Source organism: Pezoporus wallicus, unplaced genomic scaffold, assembly GCF_028554395.1.
Source record: "Pezoporus wallicus isolate ANWC-B61680 ecotype Strahan unplaced genomic scaffold, APGP_CSIRO_Pwel_v1 contig_227, whole genome shotgun sequence".
NCBI classification, from domain to species: Eukaryota; Metazoa; Chordata; class Aves; order Psittaciformes; family Psittacidae; genus Pezoporus; species Pezoporus wallicus.
In genome coordinates, this window is record NW_026635704.1 from 16,757,016 (window position 1) to 16,780,570 (window position 23,555).

At 43.3% G+C, this 23,555-nt stretch overlaps 2 protein-coding genes across 5 annotated transcripts in view; one reads left to right on the forward strand and one right to left on the reverse strand.

Moving 5' to 3' along the window:
* The window catches only part of RGS20 (regulator of G protein signaling 20), a 41,164-nt gene extending 17,816 nt beyond the window's left edge, over positions 1-23,348 (forward strand). Inside the window, exons 2-6 of one of the 4 annotated variants that reach the window (XM_057397787.1) lie at positions 798-1,145; positions 15,491-15,639; positions 19,222-19,308; positions 20,108-20,342; positions 21,849-23,348. In XM_057397787.1, coding sequence (XP_057253770.1) covers positions 798-1,145; positions 15,491-15,639; positions 19,222-19,308; positions 20,108-20,342; positions 21,849-22,037 — 1,008 coding nt within the window. In that variant the 3' untranslated portion in view covers positions 22,038-23,348. Of the gene's footprint in view, positions 1-797; positions 1,146-2,292; positions 2,448-3,034; positions 3,123-15,490; positions 15,640-19,221; positions 19,309-20,107; positions 20,343-21,848 lie in introns of those variants that run through there. The other 3 variants (XM_057397789.1, XM_057397790.1, XM_057397788.1) reach the window with 3 other exon arrangements.
* Positions 1-23,555, reverse strand: part of ATP6V1H (ATPase H+ transporting V1 subunit H) — a 286,404-nt gene that overhangs the window by 71,540 nt on the left and 191,309 nt on the right. The gene's annotated exons all lie outside the window — the stretch shown is intronic.

Sequence of the window (23,555 nt, forward strand, 5' to 3'; positions counted from 1 at the left end):
CAGTGGCTTTAGCCTTCAAGGGCGGTGACATCACTGTAGGAAGGGCATTATTCATGCTGTGCATACTTCAGTCCCTCTCTGTCTCTTTGATGTCTAGAGAATGGCTGTAGGCCAGAAATGGGGAATGTTTTGAGAAGGGCTGGGCTTGATGCAAAAATGGAGCCCTGAGTAGAAATAGGCAGAAATCATTGCTAGAGAAAAGGGAGGCAGAGGCCGAACGGAAGCGATTTCTGTCTGTTCCTGTTCTGGGCTCATGCTCTAGTAAGGTGTCTTTCTCTCTCAGGACGCTGATACTCGGCAGGACGGAGCAATCATGCTGCCCTGTCACTGGCAGAGCAGAGCGTGCTCGCTGAGCAGCTGGGCGGGTTCAGCACCATGGACAGAGCCAGGCGGCGGCGGCCCGGTGCGGGGTTGGGGGCTGCTTTTTGGGGCTGTTTTAACTTGAGGGGTGCAGGTTGTAAGTAGCCAACCTCTTCCCCGTGCTACTCCGACACTATGGCCAGCCCTGAGCCCCACGGGGCACCGTCTCCGTACGAGAAGTCTCCTCTAGTCCTCTCCTGAAGGGCCGGCTTAGGAAAGTTAAGACCGGAGAGCGTGACTGCGGAGGAGCGAGGGGCAGCCCCGAGCACAGAGGCGCCGATCAGGGCGAGGGTCGGAATAGCACCGCGACGGAGGGGCTCCGCTCGGGGCTGGACTGTGCAGGGCTCCCGCCTCCCCCGGTAACGCTTATTTTGTGTTTCTCTCTCTCTTCCCCCCCGCCCCGTCACCCTGCTCCCACACCTCCCCGCACGCCGCAGACTCCAAGGCCTGCCGGGCCCCTCGCCCCGCTGTCAGCTCTGCTCTCCAGCCCCTTTCTGCGGCCGCAGCTCGCCTCCCGCCGGCCCTGCACGCGCTTCATCTCGGCGCCCCGTCGAGACGCCACGGGGCCCCGCTTCGGCCCCACGGGCTTGGCGGCTCTGCTGGCAGGCACCGAGGCAGCCGCCCGCTGCCCGCTCGCCGCCCTGCTGCGGGGCCGCTGGGCTGAGCAGCCGCCGACCCCGGCGCCGCCGCCGCCCAGGCGCCTCTCCCCGGAGCGCCGGAGATGCCCAGCGTGCCACGGAGCCGCGCCGCCGCAGCCCCGCGCTGTCCCCGAGCCGCCCGGCGCCGTGAGTACCGCTCGTGGGGCCGCGTCCGCCCCTTCCTCCTCCTCTTCCTATTCCCCACACCGGGAAAGCCGCTCCCGCCCACGTGCCCCCAGCCGACACCGGCGTGGGAGTCTCCAACACTCCACGGGCAAAGCCCGCTGCTTCCTATTTCTACATGCTCCCCAGAACGCTCCCCGAAGCCAGCGACTCCAGCAAGGCGGCTCCTGAGGCCGCCCTGCTCCGCAGCCTGTGCACAAGCGGGAAGGGAGCATCCCCGACAGCAGGGCTGCCCGACAGGCGTCCCGGGAAGGCGCAAAGCGTTCGTGCAGCTGGACAGTCTCGATTTCACGGGAAGACCGTGTCGCTCTGCCTGGGGACAGCGGTGACCCAAGCCAGCCGCGGCCATCCCGTTAACCCTTACCCCGCCGACGGGCGCGCTGCGCCCTTCTAGTAGACTGGGTTTGGGTCTGCCCGAGAGGCCGCGGTGGCGGGGCGTTATCGGTGAATAGTCCCCAAAATGTGGCAGTGTCGGTAAGGGCGCTGCAGAGACGATCGCCCGGAGGAGCAGGGCTAGAGCCGGGCCCGACAGCCCCTGCCCGGGGCACACTTCTTCCAGGGGCTCCCGTGGCCGGGGTGCATCTGCCCCGGTAAACCGGGAGAGCTAGACCGAGAGAGCCCTTTGGCGACGAGCTGTGCGCCCAAGGAAGACAAGAGACGGCTGGGGGAGAGGGAGGATGCATCCTGCAGTTACTTAAAATGCAAGCGTGCTCCAATCTCGGGTTTATAAGCACGACTCCTATTCTTTAAGGCATCTATGTACATTAAAACACGAGCACCGAGCCCCGCGGCGGCATCGCCGCCTCTGCAAGCCCTTCCCACCACCTCCCCTGCGCGCACACACACTCACACGCTCTCACGCTGGTTTCTCCGGCATTCCCCCCCGCCGGCGCCGGCCCCATGGCTCCCCCCGCGCCCTCCCCACGCCGCCGGCGCCGTGCCGCTGCTGCGGCCGCTACTCCCGTTGCAAACGGCCCCTGAAGCTCAGCACTGCCCTGTGCTCGCCTCCCCGGGGACGGCCCTGCCCCAGATCGCCCCGTCGCGCCTGGCCCGGAGGGGAGGGAGAGCGGGCTGCCGCCCTTGCTGCCCCCGGCTCCGGCCACGGCCAACGAAGCCCATCCGCACCCTCGGCCAGCGTCGTGAGGCGAACCCGCGAGGGCCGGGCGCATGCGCGGGGCTGGCGAGCAGCCGTCCCCGGGCGACCAGCCCGCCGCTACCGGAGTGGAAGCGGGCGAGGAATGCCGGCGGGGCCCCGCCGCCGACACCGTAAGTACCGCTCGGTCTCGCCCGCCGGGCACCGCGGCACCGCTCCCCGGGCAAGTGCGGGCTCTTTGCCGGCAGCCGCGACCCCCGTGCTGCAGCTGGTGCCGCCCCGGGTGCAGCGGGACGGGACGGGAGGTGCTGCCGACGGCGCCCTACCCGGGAGCAAGCGGAGGGACCGGGCGCCAAAGGCGCTTCCTCTGGTCTCCCGGAGCGTCGGCAGCGCTGGAGCTCGCACCGCCCTGTCCTTGCCCACGGGCTCCCGGTGCCGCTCTCTCCGAGTCTCCAGCGTGTGACACCCGGCCCACCTCGGCCCCGGGAGCGAGAGCAAGACGCTCCCCCCGGACTCGGCCCTGCCGCCGCTCCCCCGGGCGGGATCGAGCCCCGCTCCGCGCCGCCTCCCTCGACCCAGCGCTCGGGTCGATCGCTCTCTCCCGCCGTGCACTCAGGGGCTCTTCTTCCTCTTCTCACGAGTGTGGATGAAATCAAGGCAGCATCCATCACCCCTCACCCACTTCCGTGAGGGGAGTCCCGCGGTGCGGCCGTTGTTGGAGGCTTCCCCCGCAAAGTTAGGGAGTAGCAATAAGGAGAGTTCCCATATAGACTCTTCCAGCATAAGCCTGCCACATCATGTGTCCTCGGGTGAGAAAAAGAGCTCTTTCCGAGCTTCGTCATCGGCAGGTAATGAGAATTGGACACAGCTGCAGAAAGTGAAATAAGATTATCCTTGTACATGCCAGTACGAGTTACAGTAGTTTAATACTGATGTAATTTACTTGGTGTGCCCGTTCCATTATTTCATGTTTGCTGCTGAAAAATGTAAGATCAAACTTTTCATTAACTGCTGCCAGTACGACATAAGGGTGAGGAGTCTCCTTGTACCTTTGTGCCCATTGCACAAATGAACATCAGCATCAGGCCCAACGCTCTGTGGAGGTGCATAGTGTGGTGCTGGTGACGGCATTGCTGGACTACGAGACCAAAACCAGTAACCATGAGTTCAGATACACAGAGCACCAAAATTACTATCAGCTAGGAGTCGTACTTGTGCTCAGGTTAAAATCAGGAGCGTCCTTCTAAACTAAGAGCATGTTCAACTCAACTGAATGTAAAACTAGCACTGTGATTTGTAAAATGCTCTAAGATGAGAGAGCAGCTACTTTATTTCCCCTTTAATTTCTTATCTACTTCCCTCCCCATCATTACTTCTTTTAGTAGTAGTGCTCTGGATCACAAACAGTTAATTGTGGAAGCATCCCCTCAGCTGTTACACACCTCTTGAAAGGAACAGTTCGCATTTCACAGAGGGAGCAGTAGGGTTCTGCTTAAAGTACTACGAAGGAGTTGTCAGAGTACAAGGTTTCTGTGCTTCTTGGAGTCCAGGTCTCAAGGTGATGAACCTGAAGTGCAGACAACTACAAAGATTCAGCCAGTTATCAAAATTCATCCCATCTTTTTTTCATCACTAGGAAAAGTTATCCCAAGGAGGCAGCAAGTCTTGGAAACACTGCAGAGATCTCCTAGTGTTCAGAAACAAGAGCATTCTTGGCTACAGGTTCATGACTTTGAACTTTGTAGGTATCTTTTAGAATCTGTCATAGCCAGGTGAAGCAAAGCAGCCCAGGAAGTGTCATGACCCAAACAACAGTGTGCCAAGTCAAATCCAGCTTTCAGTTGGGTCTGGTAATACTCCTCCTGGCTGATGCTGTGCCATTTGGCAACTACAGCTGAGCTTGCAAGGCAGACGGTTGCTACTGCAGAGTATCCCCTGCCCAAGCAGCCAGATGCCAGTGTAGTACAATCCGAAGTGAATCGCAACAATCAGAATCAATAAGTACGTGAATCACTACTTAATGCACCCCAGGGTGAGTCATCCCGGTTCTAACCATCTTTCAGCCCAGTACAGTGTCAGTCAGCTCCTCACACAGTTCGATGTGAGTCAGATCTCGGCACCGAGTACAACATGAAATGAGTCACCAGCTAATACGGCGCCATGTGACTGCCATACCCAGTGCGAGCTGTCAGAGCTTCTGTGTGATATGAGTCACTTCATAGTACAGTAAAATGGGCTTTTTTGGAGACCATTCATAATTGAGCACAATGCAACCAAGCGCTCAGGAGGAGATGATGGGAGTGAGCAGAGCAATCTGCTCTGTGCACCGGTTTCACTGTTTGCATAGTGAAGAGGTTTGTAAAATATTAGGATGAATGAATGCTTTTTTTTTTTTTTAAAGCAAGCTGCATAAAAATAACTGGAAGCAAATACTTCCTCTGACATTAAAGGCAGCCAGAGCAGGGCTGAAGCAGCAGTAAAACTCCCAACACTGGAAAAGCCCAGGGTTTTTTTGCTTGTTTTTGTTTCCAGGAGAGCTGATCAGCCAGTGTGAACTGACATATATCCACTGAGGCTGACTCCAGCTGCCACGGAAGACAAGGGCTGCCAACAGCCTGGGCTATTCAGAGCGGGACTTGACAGGAGTGTAACGTAACTGCAGTTCACAACCTGGTTTGTGAAGGGACTCAGCATGCAACAAAGTTACACCCATGTTTGTGTTTGTTCTGCTCCACTATTGCAGTACCTACATAAATGGCTGGACCAAGTTACTTTCTATCCAACAGGTGAAAAGCTTCCCATGTCTTTCCCATGTTACTGAAGAAATAATGAGTGACCCTGCTGATTGCATGTTAGAGTAATATCTTCAGTGAAGTATCTTGTGATAAAATCCAAAGCAATACTTTGCAATGCTACCGGAGAAGATACAGTGCATCCCTCTAAAAAAATAGGCAAAATACTGAAACCCCAAGTAACCACATTTCTTGACACGAAAGCAGATTTTACTCAGAAAAATACTTCAGTGTAGGAAGTTTTCTGCAGACAGTGGGCTGATCTGATGGCCAAATGTGCAGCACTGAATACCAGAGAAAAAGGAATAGAAAATACCTAAGTTCTTGGTAAGAAAAAGACCTCCGTTATAGGTGACATGCTCAAGGTACCATTAACCGGTTACTATGTGGGTGTGAGAAGCTTTCAGCCATTCCTTTTGAAATGTAAAGCAATGCTTTAATCTGGATAAATGAACACAGCTCTTTCCAGCTACTGTTCCTCTGGAAAAATAAATTAAATAACCAGGTAAAGGCACTCAATTTCTGGACATTTTACATAAAAGCATCTCAGAATTGTTATTTAAGCTCATAGAATTTATCTATGCAATTTTATCCACTTAAGCCTTTGACAGACTTGGGTGCAACAAGGATATGAGAAGCTGTTTAATTTTGTGTGGCTGTCAGTCTCTTCTCTGGTAACCTCTGTCGTGCATTCACAAAGCCTCAACCATTTCAGTCATCCCACTGTGATATGCCAAAAAAATCACTTTCAAAGAGCTCTTGCTCTTAACTCCCTAAGTGGGCAATCCAATAACTATGCCTAAAGCCTGTGCATATGTGTGGGTGAGATCATTAACATCTATTATAATTCTTCTCTATCTAAAATAGTGCACTGCTTGATGCAGAAAGCCTGCGTGTCAGATTTGTCAATGAAGAGGAAGAAGCATGAGCATGGAGCTTTCTGTTCATATTTCAGTTGACAGTAAACTATCACAGGCTTCAGTGAGAGTACGCTGAGCAGTCCCAAATATTTCTAAACTAACAGAATACAGATTCAGAGACTTACGTAGGGCTTACCCCCAGTTTCAAGCCTCTTACGACATTCGCAGATATGGACAGAATCTCTTTTTTCTAGCTCACTGGTTATCATTATTGGGGGGATCTGAAGAGAAAGCAGCAATGACCAGAGTTCCGTACCCTCACCTAATGCTTGCTAAAACCAACAGGTGGTTTTCCTTCTTTCATGCAGTTTGGATCAGGCCTCAGTTATTGACTGAGAAGTAGCCAGGCTGTGATGACCCCCATCTGGGAACTCACTACCACAGGGGTTCACAGGCTGTGTAGTTCCTGTGAAAGCCCCATGCTGGGGCTGCACAGATCAGCCCTGAGGACAAGTTAAGGCTTGTCCACCTGCCTGAGTGTAATGAGTGCAAGGAGGAAACATTATGCCTAAGGAATCATATTTAATAGAATATCTGCACTTTGAGCTGAGAAAATGTCATTGTGCTTTAGCATAAAAAGAGGATAAAAGTACAAAATCCATTGTCTACAATCTTCCGTGTATCTTTTGTTTGGGGTTTATTTGGTTGGGGTTTTGTTTTGGTTTTAAATTTGACATTTGTGGCTTAGATTTTAAACATTCCTCCTTTGAAGACTATTTGCTTGGTAGCCCACCTATTTCTACCGAGACATTAGCAAATACTACAAATGTTACACCTAAGTTAAATATAACCTGAAGTCCTTTTAGCCAGGGAAACAGTTTCTGTTCCTGACCTTCACACTCCTTTGCATTTATCAGGGTACATACAGAACTGCCTCATAATCTGAATGTCAGACAGGCATGCCTTGGAGTGGAAAAGGTACATCAGACATATGTATTCCAGTACATCAACATTACTCTTAAGGCGTACCATAGTTTTTCCACTGTTATCAGAAGTAGCTTTTTTGGATGCTTGCTTAAATCCCTGGGTTTCTGTTTTTTTTTTTTAATTACCCATTAGCATTCAGTAATAAGAGCTTGTACTTTATATCTGAATCATAGATGCTAATAGCTGGATAAGAAGCAAGAGCATGTGTCATTATTTTTCCTCTATTTTTGGTTTATTGCTTTTTAGGGACATATTATGATGGACTAAATTTGTTATCATTATATAGAGAAGGACCTTGCTCTCCCTGAGACACTCAGAAACTGCACCAGGCATTTGCATAGATGCTACATTAGATTGACTTGAAACAGTGAACTGACCAGAGATGAGCTGACCAACTCAACTCCTACTTCCCTTTCTCAATTAAGTATTTGACTAATTTTGACAGTTCTGTGGATTCCTCCAGGCAGGACCCACTGTGCCTAGACAAGTTTATGTTTCAATGTGCTGACTAACATCCAGAGTGGAGAATATGGCCCTTCCAGAGACTCCAAGGCTGCAAAATTGATCCAACTCTACATAGATTGTATAGAGGAGACTTGTAAGTAGCCAGTGACTCAGAAATGGTCAGAAGAAACTTGCTGCAGATGCGGGAATGATCACTTAGGACAGTCTCTTGTACACAGGTTAATGTAGTTAGATATTTGTGTGTAGCTCAAGATAATCACGAGGGATGGATCATGCATCTGCTGGAGCGGTCTCAAGGAGCATGGGCCAGCTGGGTCTAAGAACTGTGCACAGTTCAGAGAGTCTCATCTCGTCCAGCCAACACCACCACTACAAGGACCTCTGCAACAGAAGCTCTGTTGCCTTCTGGACACTGACTGACTGTCCTGTTCAGGTACTTGATGATGCACAGTGACTTGATATTACCAAAATTAGATCCCATTGACTACCCAAGAACCCGCAGAATAGAACCTTTTAGTCTTTCCCTCTACATATGAACCAGAAAGTCATATATTTTCTATTAAATCATGGCCACCAAGCCCTCACCAAGCAGACACAGGTGTCTTTGATACTGCTGACATTACTTTGTACAGTCAAATTGATGTAATTGGACTCAAATACATTTTATGTTCTATCCAGCAATTGGCTAAAACTGTACCCAGGATGAGGTGAAACAGTGCTGGAGGTCGTAGAGGTTGAAGTCCTTTGGTTAAAAGTATCTCACCTCATTCCATTGGTAGTCTAAAAATGATTCACAGAATTACAGAATGGTTGAGGCTGGAAGGGACCTCTGGAGATCATCTAGCCCAACCCCACTACACAAGTAAGGTCAAGTGCAGCAGGTCGCTCAGGGCCATGTTTAGTCAGGTTTTGAGTACTTCCACAGGGTGGAGACTCTACAACCTCTCTGGGCAATTTGTGCTAGTGTTTGATCATCCTCACAGTGATCCATATATTTTAATGTTTAAATGGAATTTCCTGTATTTCAATTCGTGCCCATTGTCACTTACCCTTTTGTTGGGCACCAGTGAGAAGAGCCTGGCTCCTTCTTCTTCACTGCTTCCCCCAAGATATTTATACACACCGTTAAGAAAACGTGCAAGAGAGCGTCCATCTTCAGTTTTTAAATCCCCTGTGTTTTCTTCTGCAACCCATTTTCAAGCAAAGCACGTAGCCGCTCCAGATGGTGGGGACAGAGAAGGCAGACCCCAGTTCTCAAAGCACAGAGAACATCCAGCACAGAGGGTTCTCACACAATTTGCTCGTTCTCATAGCACCTTCTGAGAGGTCTGGAAATCTGAGAAGATAAAGGAGGCACAGGGAGTTTAGAGCAATGACATTTCCATTTTGGTGTCAGGGAGATAACCTACAGAAAGAAAAGCCATTTTTGATTGGCTTGTCCTTCCTCAGCAAGACAAATTTTAGGGTATGGATCTGTCTTGTAGTACAGCAACCTAGTAAGGGACTTTAAGGTAACAGAGAATTAAAGAAGAACAAGAGACCAGGGAGCAGCTGAGATTTTTTAAATACGGGTATATTCAGGGCTAAACTTGCTACAAAATAGGTTGATGAATCCCTCCACTGGGACTCGGAAGTAACTTCTCCTCCTGCACCTTCCTCTCTTACTTTGAAGCAGCCTCAATCTTAAAGAGGGAAAGCACTAAAGCTCAGTGAGGCTACCCAAGTGACGTAAGAAAAACCCCCCAAACAGAGCAGTAATTTGAGCCTGAACCTGCGAGATGTTAGTCTTCCTGAATTTAAAATTACATAAATAAAAACAGAACAGAATCCCATAGGTCTGAATCTTAAACTATTTAAAGAAATGTATCTAGAAGCTTGAACATACTTAAACTGCTGTGGAAAAACTAAAACCATCCATCTCTACATTTAATTTATACTCAAAACAGTAAGAATTCTCTCAGAATAAATACAAAACTATTCAGAGTGGAAATAGAGAACAATAGTTTATTCACCCTCTGCATTTTCTTATTTAGATGGAAAAGGTCACTCTCAGTGGTAAGATAAAACTCCCCCTGTTTGTAACCATCTGTGTAAATGCATCCAGGAAGCAGAAGGAGGATTTTTAAACAAAACATTTATATTTTGAAGAAAGGCATTTCAGACAATTCATAACACTTCTGCATAGCACCACCTGGTACTAAGTCCAACCCAAGATACAAAGTCACTTTTCTCTACAGCATAAATAGAAATACCAGATCAGATCCTCAGCTCGTATAAATCCTCTTCACTGGCCACAATGAAGTGATGTAGTTTTTCAGCAACTGAAAATTTGACACATGCTACTCGTAATCAGCATTAATACTTCAAAATTGCATGTATAATTGCCTCTTATCATGACAAGATCTTGATGTCCCAAAGAAAACATCCTCTTTGTTGACAGACATACTTATATTTGATTGTCCCGGGAAATGAAACAGAAAATACTTGACACTAGCCAGTAGCAAATCCATTTAAAAGCAGATACTAATTGCATGCCATGCAAACTAAAACCTTGGCAAGAAGAGCTCCATCTCAGTTTTATTTCAGATTGTCAGCATTTTATGTCAGAGCTATTCAGACCAAATAAGCGACTGTCCTGGGGGGGCTGGTGTGACAACAGGCTGTATTTACCAATTGCCATTTTCAAAGTGCACACCTGATAATAAGGAACAGAATATTTTGGCTGATGGAAGAACAGTTGCATTGGTGTTTACAGAAAATGCACCAAGTTTATTTACTTTTTCTAACTGCATTATGTAATTTCTCTGTGGAAAGAAATCTGCCCAGTTCAATCACAAATTCTTTCTCACTTCAATGCTGTATTGACTGAAAACCAGTCTCCTGTCAGACTTAAGTGATCTACCTGACAGGGCCACGTGTAGGCGGATGGCTGTACACCTTGCTCTCCTCAGGAGTGCACCCTTTTGTTCTACAGCCAAATAACAGCTCCAAACTGTGCCTCATCCTTTAATGCACTTGCTTTTACACACACTTCAGCTTTCAGAGCTCCTAAAGCTCCAAAGTCTTCCAACTGATTGCTACTACTAAGGTTTTCCCTGCCCAGCTCTGTAACTGCATTTCTCTGCAACATCATGCTACTGGTTTAAGGAAACAGAGATCATTATTTGAGCATCACAGTCAGGTTGTGGGGTCAAGTTTAGGCCACCTCTTATGGTACTTAATGACATACAGGAGCTGGTGGGGGAGCAACACCCATGTGCCTCTTACCCTTTTTCTTCATTCCACCACTTGTGTAGCTAAATGTAGATGTCAACAGATTTCATTTCCTTTACAACTTCAAAGTAAGCCGTTAGATCAAAATATTGTTGACAACTCAGATTTTTTCATTATTAAAACAACCTGATCACCCACAATATCAGTCTAGCAAATAAGGAAAGCCCTCTTGCACAATTAGCAGTCACACTTCCACTGGTTTTGGTTACAGTTTGTTGAGGCTCTTTGGATTAATAATGTGCGAGAATGAACTTGAAGAGGTAGCTAATCACTGGTACCATCTACTATAGCAGTAGGAGCCACAGGTGAATAATCCTTCAACAAATACATACTGTTAATCTCATAATTGATGCAAAGAACACAGGCACTAGGTTTACTAATTGGTTTTACACAGTACATCACCCAGTCTGACCATCTGATGTCCCAAATTAACAACCGTAACATTATATGAACAGAAGATCTTTTTACTTGGAGATCTAAAAAAAAACAAATCCTCTCCTTTTTGCACTCGAGCAACTGAAGTCTACTGAGGGCAAAAAAATAGCCACCTCCATTCCCACAGACCCACGAGTCAGCCAAGCAACTGTTTAAATTGTTGCTAGTGTGGGCTGTGCTATAAAGAAACAAGGAATTTTTGTAAATTACTCAAATAATATTCACTGGAGATGTTCATAAATCTACTGTCCACTCCTGCACACAGAACAACCCAAAACAGTAATTGGAGCAGTTGTCTGGAAAGGCTCATTACGCAGCTGTGATGCTGCAGCAAGAAGCAGCAAAGCGTGATGGAGAACTCTGAAAACCCATAGTGAAATTTTGGGTATAGTAGAGATAGCAGGAAAACAACTACATACATAAAACAAGGCTTTCTGTTTGCATCCCATTAATGGCTCTATCATTAGCTCACTGCAAGATCTCATCTCTATGACTTTTTTCCATACACCTTCCAAGAGCATTATACTGCTGTGTACAGTCATACTTGGACAGCCTTAATACTTTTTAAGGTACTTTTCTTTGAAAAACAATCCTTAGATGAGTTGCACAAACTCAGTGTCTGTGCCTTTGTTTCTATTCCAGCCAAGAAGCAGTTTATGGGAGAGCAAAAGCAGCAGATAGGGAGCTCATAGTAAACTTCTTACACCACCATGCACAGCTGCAAAACTGTAGGGTTTGGGTTTCCCTGGTTTACCTCTTTTTTTGTCTTTTTTTGAATTACATCTCTTTTGTAAAAAGCAAAGAAATTTAAAAAGCCACTATATATCCATTAATATACACGTGAAATTAAGACATGTCCTTTCGGCAGAGCCCATCTCTTCCTGTGCATTCAGTGGCTCATGTCTAGCAGTGCACGATCTCAGTACAGTCACAGCTGGGATACACCCTTGAAACAAAGTGTGCTGCAAACATGAACATTTTCACTTTAGTTTGCAATTCAGGTTAGAGGGTGAACCAAAAAAACCTAGACTTCTAATGTAAGGCATCAGTTTCTGCAGATTAATCATTCCTATGTAGCCAAAGGGAGCTGGTCCAGGTGGAAAGGTTAGACAGAATGATGTGCTTGACAATAGCTTGGGGGAAAAAAAAAAAAAGGAGGGAAGAATTAAGCTAGAAAAATGATGCTGGGATGGATCACTTACTCATTGCTTGTGCTGTGAACTGGACCAGTCTGATACGGTTTTGTCTTAATACTATCTGCCAAAGGAGTTTCTACAACTTTGTAATAACCTGCACCAGTGCTCAGCTCCCTACCTTGCTATCTATAAAAATCAAGCCTAGATTTTACTTAGCCCAAGCTAACTCATTATATCCCTCTGAAAGAAACAGGGAATAGAACACCATAACCTTTTACTGATCAGATGATCAATATGCTTCTCAGTTCCCCTTTCTACATTAACAACCCAAACTCTTATGGCTTTTCTGCATAAATCATACTTTCTAAACATCTTGTTAGATAGAAAAGATGCTCCTTCTTGGGATGCAATGCCCAAGTACTTGCACAGAGAAGTAAATTATTTCCTATATCTTACCACAGTATTCCTGCTAATACCCCACAGAAGTCACATCCAAATTGGTTTGTGATCCACTCCAAACCTCTATCAAATGTACAATATGACTGAAAACTGCCACAGGAAATACATGCCCAATAATCACTGAAGAGCTCTGTAATTCAAGAGCTTGAGTTGTATTTAAGCCAATGGATATATTCTAGTCTAGTCCTGTTTCTCTTATTTCCCATTACTCTAATACAGCTCTGTTATGAAAGCATCTAAAAATATCTTTCAAAGAAAGTCTTCATCACATAAATGACCAAATCTACTTGCTTACTCAGCAAGTTGGTATACATCTGACAAATAAAAATGAAAATGCATTATTTAATCTGAAAAAGCGTGTCTTGAATTTTTGTGTTGCTCACTCCTTCATTTTCTGCAAACTGTGTGAAGTATCATGCAATGATGAACATTCATAAAAACCCATAGCACCAGAAAACTTACAAGTAAGGCATATGATTCAGAAGTGAAACAAAGACATGATGCTGCTGGACAGTTTTTGCCATACAGCTACTTCTATACTATCTATTAAAGATGTCAAAGAGCAATTCTGAAGAACCTGAAATGGTAACAATGGATCCAGAAGATCTCTTGAATTAAGTCGCAGTGGGATGAGGTAGGGAGGAAGAGTGTATTCTTCCTACTTCTGCCATCCTTTACCTTTCTTCTTAGAAAGAAAAGCAAACAGGAACAGGCTTTTCTACTTCAGACCATTGTCAGTTCAATTGTAATAGGGATTAGAGATATTGAATGTGTGAACTATCCACATAAAACATCTCAAAAGTGAGAGTAGCTGGATTAGCCTGTATAAACTGCGCAGTGTCTGAATCCAAGCTATGCTTTTGTAATCAGTAATGTTTACTGTCCAAAGCAACCTGAAATATTGTTAGATATGTTATCACTCCAATAATGGCTTATATGCTATCATTTTCAAATCGAAATACAAAGATCCGCTATTTTAAAAAGTGTAGGTATCTGGTAGGGAAATAGTATTTAGGGTTTCATTCTATTCCTGCAAATCTGAAACTCTGAAGGAAAGAAATCTGATCTACAAATATATTCTACGTTTCGCCTTTATTCTTCCACATTTTCAAACAAGAAAGATTGCGGGGGTTTTAGGAGCCATGTTCTTGCTCTGATTTTCTATTTCTGGGCATTTAGAGATTGCTTGTTAGATTAGGTGAACAGAGTTACAAAATGGGTTATCATTTCTATCTGTATTGTTGTTCTTACATTTTATTCTCCCTGCAAAACAGGTGCATCTTCTTCTCAGCGTGTCATGCATTTCCTCTTGGGAGAGTGGGTGGTTCTCACAGAAATAAAAAGTATTAAGCTTTGTAAGAAACAAATTCGGCATAAAAACCATTCCAGCAAAACGTAATGCTGCACAATGTAATGCTGCACTCTGATGAAATAATCTCCTTGTTTCTCCTGACACTTCTTTGGAGTCTGTGGCAATGCCTGTGCATTCTCCCTCAAGTTACAACAGTAATATTTCCTAAACCTGGCTGAGCATTTCAGAAAAGAAGACAACTTTTAACCCTCCAGTGTTCAGTTAATCATATTACGAACTTTCATGTCTTGTATTCAATTATCAATTTTCAAAGAACTCAAAATCAGTAGCAGCCAATTTTAATTCCCCCACAGCTGTCATGGCCTCAAAAGGTTTAGCAACCTGAAAAAAAACTATACACACAGGGAACCCATGACACAGGAGGATGACTCGTAACGTATCCAAAAATCAAATACAACCAAAAGAAAGATGCTCATCTTTGTACAAGCTGGCATTTCATCTATAAAAGACATCTGTCACTTAGACGTGGCACAACACTCAGCATAATAGGGAGAGCATTAAGTGTTGTAGAGCAGGTTTGAAGCTCATAGAGAGAGAGGTCAGAAAGGGACAGGGACTTCAAGGGTACTTGTCATTAACACCCCTTCTCTGCACAGTCTGCAGAATTCAGGCTCCAAAAAGGTGTCCTAGAACAGTGCAAAAACCACGACCAGTGCTTCCACCAAAAATTGTTTCATGCTGTCTTCAGTTGGGGAGGCGACCAAAACCCTGCATGTTAAATACTAGCATCCAGTTGTGTGCTTTTTTGTGCTTTCTCCATTAGTAATTCCTCATCTTAGAGAAACAATTGACAACTCCTTGAGAGAAACACACATTAAAGAAACTGTGTCAGTCAGACCTATAATGGACAGATAAGCACTGGCCCTTCCCCTTTGCTACAGGGCATCCAGCAGGTTTGAGACATATCACCAAAGGCCAGATTTTCAGGAGCCCAGAAGTCTCAGTTCAGAACTTCAATCACTCAGCCTGTGCATTGGCTAATCAAAAGAGAGAAACAAAGAAAGAAAATAGGCTCTAACTACCCCTACCCTGTACCATTTTTTTTAGGACTGGCCTTTAAGTCAAAACCTCAGGAAATGCTTGGCAACTCCTAGGCTTATATATCACTGTACTAAGAGATGGATCTCTTTGAGAGCCCTCACTTCCATTTTTTGCTCTCTGTATGATCACTCCCTTCTCTTTGTATTCCCACCCATGTGCAGAATTCATTAGCCCTTTGCCTTCCATCAGAGCACTTAAATCAAATGAGTATATCTTCCAAAGCATTCAACACCCAAGAGCTTCTGTGAGGAAAAGAAAAAAAATCCGGCATTTAGCTTTTCAATTCCTTTGGGGCTGTGGCCTTCAGCACTTCTTGGTAAGACTTTTAAGGCAAATAAAAGGAAAAAAAAGAGATATATATGTTTCTTACTTCCCCCTTTTCTTGCTGTCTTGTAGCCCATGGGATCAGAGCGGATGGAGATGCGCAAACGGCAGATGTCTGCGACCCAGGAGACCCCAGGTGCTGCACAGGCTCCGCTCAGCGCAGGAAATCGAGGGTCCAATGCCTGCTGCTTTTGTTGGTGCTGCTGCTGCAGCTGCTCCTGGTAACCCCTCTCATTCAAGCCTCTGGGGAACAGAACAGCAGGGGAGGGAGGCAATAGCCAGCATATAGACAACACAAGCCAAACAAAACACCTGGGTAATTCTGCAAGTCTGGAACTAAGAGAGATTATTGTGCTCTAGTACTATGCACAACCTTCTACTCTAGTTTACTCTTCCTTTTTTTTTTTTACTCTGCCATTGAAATAATATTTTTTTTTAAATAATCTCTGTACAGTATCTCTGTTGTACTTTTGTTGTCAATACTGTGTAATAGAAGGTCTGTTTTGTGCATGACTGGTTCTTCTCAGCCTTGAGCTGGGTTTCCACTAAAAACTGAAAGCAATACCAGAATATGTTATTGCTTTAGATTCAGGACTGGGACTTAACGAGCAGCACAGACTCTTAAGTGGAGTTAGGAGAAGGTGGCAGAATTTGTAGGTCAGAAAGCAAACAACCAGGTGCCCGACACTGTTCTTTTATTTCAAACACAACTGGATCTGTTGTCATTAATTACTGTTGCCAGCTGATCCTTAGGATCAGAGACTTCAAACATTGTGGGTATTTGCTGAAGATGAGGAATTAAGCAAAACATAATTCAGAAGAACTCCCATGACAAGTGTTAAGGGGGAAAATTTATCAAGGAATCAAAGCAAGAGGAAAAGGAATCACTCGGTTCCTTAAATTAATGATGTGTTCACACCTCTCTCTTACCAGCTCCTCCAGATCCAAGTGATTTCATTCAAAACACAAGCTTCCTCTACTCAAAGTCCTGTATCTCGTTCAAGGCCAAATGTTAATTAATGGGCAGAACTTGCATTGAAATAAAAAGTCTTAAACAACTGTAGGAGTTCAATCAAAACACTGAGAGCAAGTTGAATGCTTCCTACAAATGCACTATCCAGCACATACATACTTCAAAGCAAGCAAACCCGGCACTGAGGTGAAGGGCAGAAGTCAGAAATAACATTATAGCCCAGACTAGGCAACTAATCCACCGTTTTTTCCAACAGGAGCTGATACAAATGCTCTGGAGTACGCCATTAAAGGCAAGAGAAGGCTGATCACTCCTTTGCTATTAGTACTCAGCTCATCAGAAGCAGAGATACCCACTTCTGCCCTCCCTAATGCAAATAGTTAACATCTTGTAAGGACTAAAGGGTGCTTGGAGTTCTTTTGCAGGATGCCAAGTACTCTGGCTGTGATCCTACTAAGATTTTCAGGAGGTGCTTAGAGGTAAACTATGGGAGAGTTTAAGGAAACATTAAGTACTGTACCCATATGGGATCGGAGTCTGCTGTCTCACAGGATTGCACCTATTTTAAAGCATCCCAATACAAATTCCAGTGTCATCTGCATACCTGTCCAGTGCAATCTTATAGAATCATACATAATGGTTACAGAATGGTTAAAGGTTCCATAAAATGGACTCTCAAGTGGCTCAGTCTAGAGTTGCATTACACAAACACAAGTCTTTCCATAAAAGGGAAAAAATCAGGCACATTTATCTACTGAGAGTACATAAAATTTGCATTATCTTTTAAATTGTTGATAAACTGCTTTTTTGCCATTTTACCTGATATTTTCCAGGATGCTCATTTTCTGTGAACCTCTCTATTCAAACAATTCAAAGAAAGCAATTTACTCAATAGGGTCTGTGAAAGTACCTGAATTTCATGATGCCTAACGTTCCTATTTGCATTTCAGAATCACCTGGGAAACCAGAATAGGCTCCAAAACAGAGCAGCTTGTTTTAGCTTTAAAATAATTTGATTTTTTTTTGAGAACAATTGTTTTCTAGTAGCAAGAAATGCAAAACAAACCGTAATTATGCTATTTATATTCCCTATTCATAGCGCTTTTCCTCAAAATAGCTCAAGCACTTTGAACAGAAAAATTATGAATAGGAATAAAAATAGCAATCTACATGAGTCATGCAGCTAAGTTGCTGAACATCCAATATTCAGCATACTCTTAATAGTAGATTTAGAGTGAAGAATTAGTGAAATGAGTCTCAGCTGGATGCTCAGAGCTGGCGTTCATTCCTACAGCCACAACTCAAGCCTCCAACCTGTTACTTTTCCAAATCCTAAGAAGATGCAGTATTGCTCTAGTCTGTTTTTCTTTACCTGGGAAAGAGCCTGTCTTGAGAGGCATTTTCTGAGGAATGACATGTTCTCTTAAAGGAGCTGTTATTGCTTTTGTATTTTTTCCCCTTTCATGCATTATCCTATGAAGACACTTTTCTTTTGGATCTGTTGGCTCCCCTCAATCCAAAAATAACTGACAAGCATATCACTTCTTACCTGTGTGTGAGGAGTACATAATATACCACTTTTCATATTAAAAAAAGGCCAGAATCCTATATATCCCAAAAGAACAGAGAACTAACAATACTACTTAGTTTTTAAATCTTTTTCTGAAATGATGAACTGAAATCACAGACTCATAGAATGGTTTGAGTTGGAAGGGACCTTAAAGCTCATCCAGTTCCAACCACCTGCCATGGGCAGGGACACCTTCCACTAGACCAGGTTACTCAAGGCTCTGTCTAACCTGGCCTTGAATACTGCCAGGGATGGAGCAACCACAATGTCTCAAATGAGACATACTCATTTCCAGTCGAACTCAAAATGATATTGAGCAATTATTTATCTGCTTTTCATGCCACAGTCCTCACATTTTTAAGCATGTATTAGCACTTTCTTAGAGCTGCAATCAATTACCACAGTCTGGTTAGATCTACATCTGAAATCCAAATGATGCTTACAGTTCCAACATCACATGCGGAAGTGTCTAGCTTGCTTAAAACTTGTGCTTCAGCTTCTGAACTCTAGGTTTTTTTGTAACATGGTATCACCACTCTAAACCAGAGTCTTGGCAAGCATCATGTCCTATGGATATAAAACATAGCCAAGAAGAAAAAAGATTAAACAACGCCAAAACCAAATCAAACAACCTGGTCTAGTGCAAGGAGTCCCTGTCCATGGCAGAGAGGTTGGAACTAGATGATCCTTAAGGTCCCTTCCAACCCAAACCATTCTGTGATTATATGAGCCTTGAAATCTAACTCATAACCAGTGCATCAGATCTAACTTAAGTAAAAAAATTACATTGGGCATACACAGTATAATAAGCATCAATAGAGAGATCTGCTACATAATAAAGGGTACATGTGCGTACATTTATTCATAGATACATATCCCATATATGTATACACACACACGTGTGTGTATATATATATAAACACATGTGGTTTTATTTATATATATATACATATATACATATATATATATATATATATATATACAGGCACTTGGCCATAATTATCTTTATGGGTCCCTTCTTACTTGAGATATTCTATGAATCTATGACCCCTGTACAGAAAATGTATGTGATACAATATTGAATAGCATTCTGCTACATTAAAGTTTGCCAGGTTTATTCAAGTGTAAAATTAATGTCAGAGTGTAACTATGGGTAATGTGGCTACTGTTAGCTTTTGCTACCTAATTTCTTCAAAATATCAGAGGAAAGGCATCTCTTCCTCTATAAAGCTGGCTGAAGTTTTGTTTGCTACCTTGCAGTCTTACTGTTAGAAATCAAGATGAAGAGAGAGCAAGGAGAACATCTCATGAACTGCAAGCAGAGGGTATTCCAAACTGCGAGGAAAGGTATGGTCTTTGCCAAGTGTTCTGTCAACCTAAAATGACATAAAACCTACAAAACATACTAAATAATTAAAGTGAATTACCTGAATTTGTCGTTTATGTGGAATTTGCAGTTACCTGTCTTTTACTTCTTAAGGAACCAAGATCTATAATCTTTTACCTTATTTATACAGAGGATGTAACTGCATCCCCACTTTCATAGCATGGCAGATCAAAACCAGCACTGTGAACAGTCTCCCTTTTTTCCTGAAATAACTTTAAAACACATCCTGTTCCCACCCAGCAGCTATGTAATGAAGGTAACTGGCAATGCTTAGCCTTACAACAATAATAAAGAGGAGCTCAAATCCTTTTGAGAGTCAGGTACTGCCTCTTGCTCAAACAGGCAGGAGCACCTGTAACAGACAGGAGGGTACCTTTTATAGGGTTTTGAATCATTGCTTCTTTCAACATATTTTCATTCAGTTTCTAACGATTCAACAAGGACTAATGGGTATAGAAAAAATGCTTAGCTTTTTCAGAGGGACTTCTTTGTTGCAATTACTTTGAGCAATAAATTGCAATTTCAGCATTGAAGCACTAGCAATCATCTGCATCTGAGTTTTTGATAAGCACACTTTGAGAAAGTATCTTATAAGTATGTTTACTAGAGTTTGCACTAGGAAGGTCCAGTGAGGAATGGAGCCCCATGAACCTTGTGATTTTGTTCCATCGTGATGGTAGCTGCAAACAGCTTAACAGTCATTCATTTCTCTCTTCTTGTCCTCTCATTCCCCCTCCTGTCCTCTTCTTCCTCCTCAAGCCCTGCTCCTACTCTTGAAGAAGTAAATGCCTGGGCTCAATCATTTGACAAGTTGATGCTTACTCCAGCTGGCAGAAATGCTTTTCGTGAATTTCTACGAACAGAATTCAGTGAGGAAAACATGCTTTTCTGGATGGCCTGTGAGGAACTGAAACAAGAATCTAACAAAAGTGTCATTGAAGAAAAAGCAAGACTAATTTATGAAGATTATATTTCTATCCTTTCTCCAAAAGAGGTATATTAACTTTCCCCAATATGTTCTTTGATGCTGCTTTGTATAGTTAGTTATATCATGTGTTTAAAGCTACAATACTCAGGGAAAAATTGCCCCTCTATTCCATTGTCATCAAGTAGGAATTCAGGGGGAAAAAAGGCAGACCCATTGTTGAGGATCTCACCTCAAAACTGCTTAAAGTAGTCAAAGCTACTTTCACTGGCTGCAAAAGCTCTGCCTATGCTACCCTGGCATTCTGGTGTGAAATTTTTAGTTTGAGGCACAAATACACAGATGATCACTTTATCCCTGATCAAATTTTGTTGCACGAATGAGTTTCTTTATTCTTTGCACTAAAAGGGGATGTGTGCATCTCCCCAAAAGCACAGCAACCACAAGTAGTGTTACTTGCAAAGCACAAATTACTCAAACAGTAGCTGACAAAATACGGCAGAGAACAAACATGCTGACTTCCTGAAAAATTTCAGAACTACTCATCACTGTTGCTGTTAGCGAACGTGTCAAGTTTTGAAGACACCTCAGTTCAGTTTGAATATAATCCTGCCAAGTAGACTGGAAATTTAAACCTTCCAGTATCATTGCAAAACTCAAACTTGATTGTTTGTGGTGCAAGCTATACTTACGTATTTATAAAAATGCTCTTTAAATCTAGTCAGCCTATTCCAGCAATACTGATGTCTCTCTACTGACACTAGAGCCTTGCAGAAAAAAAGAAGAGAACATCATTTGTATGTTGCATAGAGTCATTATATAGCCGTATCTGTGGTTCCCAGCAATTCACCCTGATTTCAAACAGGAATTTGATTAAGCAACAGCTTAAAACAGGGTTACAGTTTCCGTCTGCGTCATACTGCTTGCTCCAAATTCAGTCTCTACAATAGCACTAACTCCCAAGGAAACGAACTGTCACAAAAAATTACAAATTCTCTCTATTACAGAGCAGGAAGTTGGTCTGGAAATAGTCCACCAGTCTCTCAGGTTTCAGTAATAATGGGATCACAGCCAGCCTTGTCCAGAGTAAAGTCGCCTCAGGGAGAAAATTTCTGTATCCATACTAAAGATACTACTACTTCCAAATTTCAACACAGTCGTTTTCTGTCCAAGTATATTTATCAGTTTTTACACTCTTGAAGGATACCAGCTGAAATCACAGAATGTTTTGGGTTGGAAGGGGCCTTAAAGTTCATCCACTTCCAAACCCCCTGCCATGGGCAGGGATACCTTCCATTGGGCAGGAACACCTTCCATTAGACCAGGTTCCTCAAAGCCCCATCCAACCTGGCCTTGAACACTGCCCGGGATGGGGCAAGCCACAGATTCCCTGGGCTTCCCTGTTACAGTGCCTCACCACCCTCACAGAAAAGAAATTCTTTTTAGTGTCTGATCTATATCTACCCTCTTCCAGTTTAAATAAACTAGTGCCTTTTCAAACAGTAAAACAAACCTAAACCCCCACATGTACTATGCGCCAGTATTATTTACGTGACTTTCTGTTTTAATATGCAGGTCAGTCTGGACTCCAGAGTAAGAGAAGTTATTAACCGAAATATGCTGGAACCCTCACAACATACCTTTGATGACGCACAGCTTCAAATTTATACCTTAATGCACAGAGACTCCTACCCACGGTTTATGAACTCTGCTATTTATAAGGACTTGCTTCAGTCCTTATCTGAAAAATCCATTGAAGCATAGAATTTTTTCTTAAATGTATTTATTTTAAAACAAACAGAACTCTGGGCTACATCAATCCACAGGGAATTTAGAATTAATCAGATATTTACCTGAAAATAACTCAGGCAAGTTTTACTACAGACTGAATGATTTAAACCCGCACAAGGCTCTGACACAATCAGCTAACTACAATTTCTGATCAAATTCAGTGTGTCTTTGCAAAAGAGAATGAGGAGAATGATGAGAAAATGTTGTTCAAAAACTGCAGTATTTCTTTTTCTTCAAACACAGCATGCAATTCAGAAGCAAAACTGTTAGCAGCGTATGTCTGAGGCACAAATACCAACTGAGCACGAAGACTAGATTTTATTTATAAGTGGATTGTTAGAATTTTCTGGAAAACCAAACCAGTTGCCCCACCCACACTGTACCCAAAATGAAAACTGTACTGTCAATATCTGGGTTACATGAGACAAAAGTTCCACATATACCTGGCTTACGTACGGTCCACTTCTCTTGGTATATTTAATGCACATATAGTGCACTAATGGAAATCGGTATGGCAATCTCAAGTTTATGGAAGCTAATGGTTGAAATCATGCTGCCTATAAAAATCTTTTGCTGAAGAATTGTTATTTTACTATTAGAGTTTTCTGAATGCATTTTTAAGTTCATACTGTTGAAGTTTATAAAGTTAAATTATTTACTTCAGAGGAAGAAGAGTCTGGGCATTTAAATTCCAAAACAAAGCACAAGAATTCTCACATAATCTTCTCTTCCCTTGGTAGGTAGATGTAAAAACCCTTCACTATTTGCTCCTGAGTGGATGGCAGTATCAGCCATCTTCATTTTGTACATATTAAATTGTCCCATTATCTCACAGATCTTGTAAGGTTTCTATTCCAGATACACACATATTTAATTGAGAAAAAGAAGGAAGCTAGAACTATTCTGTTCTGATACAGCACTATTTCAGACTGTCCAAAAGAAAAGCAACAGCTCTATCCACTAATAAACCATGTTCATTTACAGTATCCCCAAAGCATTACACTTTATTTCTGACTGCATCTCAAAAATCAGTAATCACAGAAAATACTAGGAAGAAAGTAAATTGAATCTGCACAATCTATGTGTGGATTATGTACGTTATTCTATGTATAACTACGTATGTTACTCTAACAACTTCTTTATTTTAAATTTCAAGATTCACTACAATTCCACTAAATTAAAGTTTGGAGTTCACAGTGGACTTCCACTGAATCGTGTTTTTTCCTGTACATTTATTTAAATGAACCAAATGACACATATAGGTAGGAAAAGAACATATGGGAATCAGAAAGAAAAAAACAATACCCCTAGAAGGGAAGAACCAGGCAGGCACAGTTCAGTGGCATTCACTGTAACCTTTCTAAAGCCTACTCTTTGCCTAATTCCAGCGCTATAAAAAAGCACAAAATGGAGACTTTCTCTGATAAAAGACAATGGGAATAACAAGGCAAAATTTAGAATATTAGTTTAATTGTTTCCTCAATGCACTCA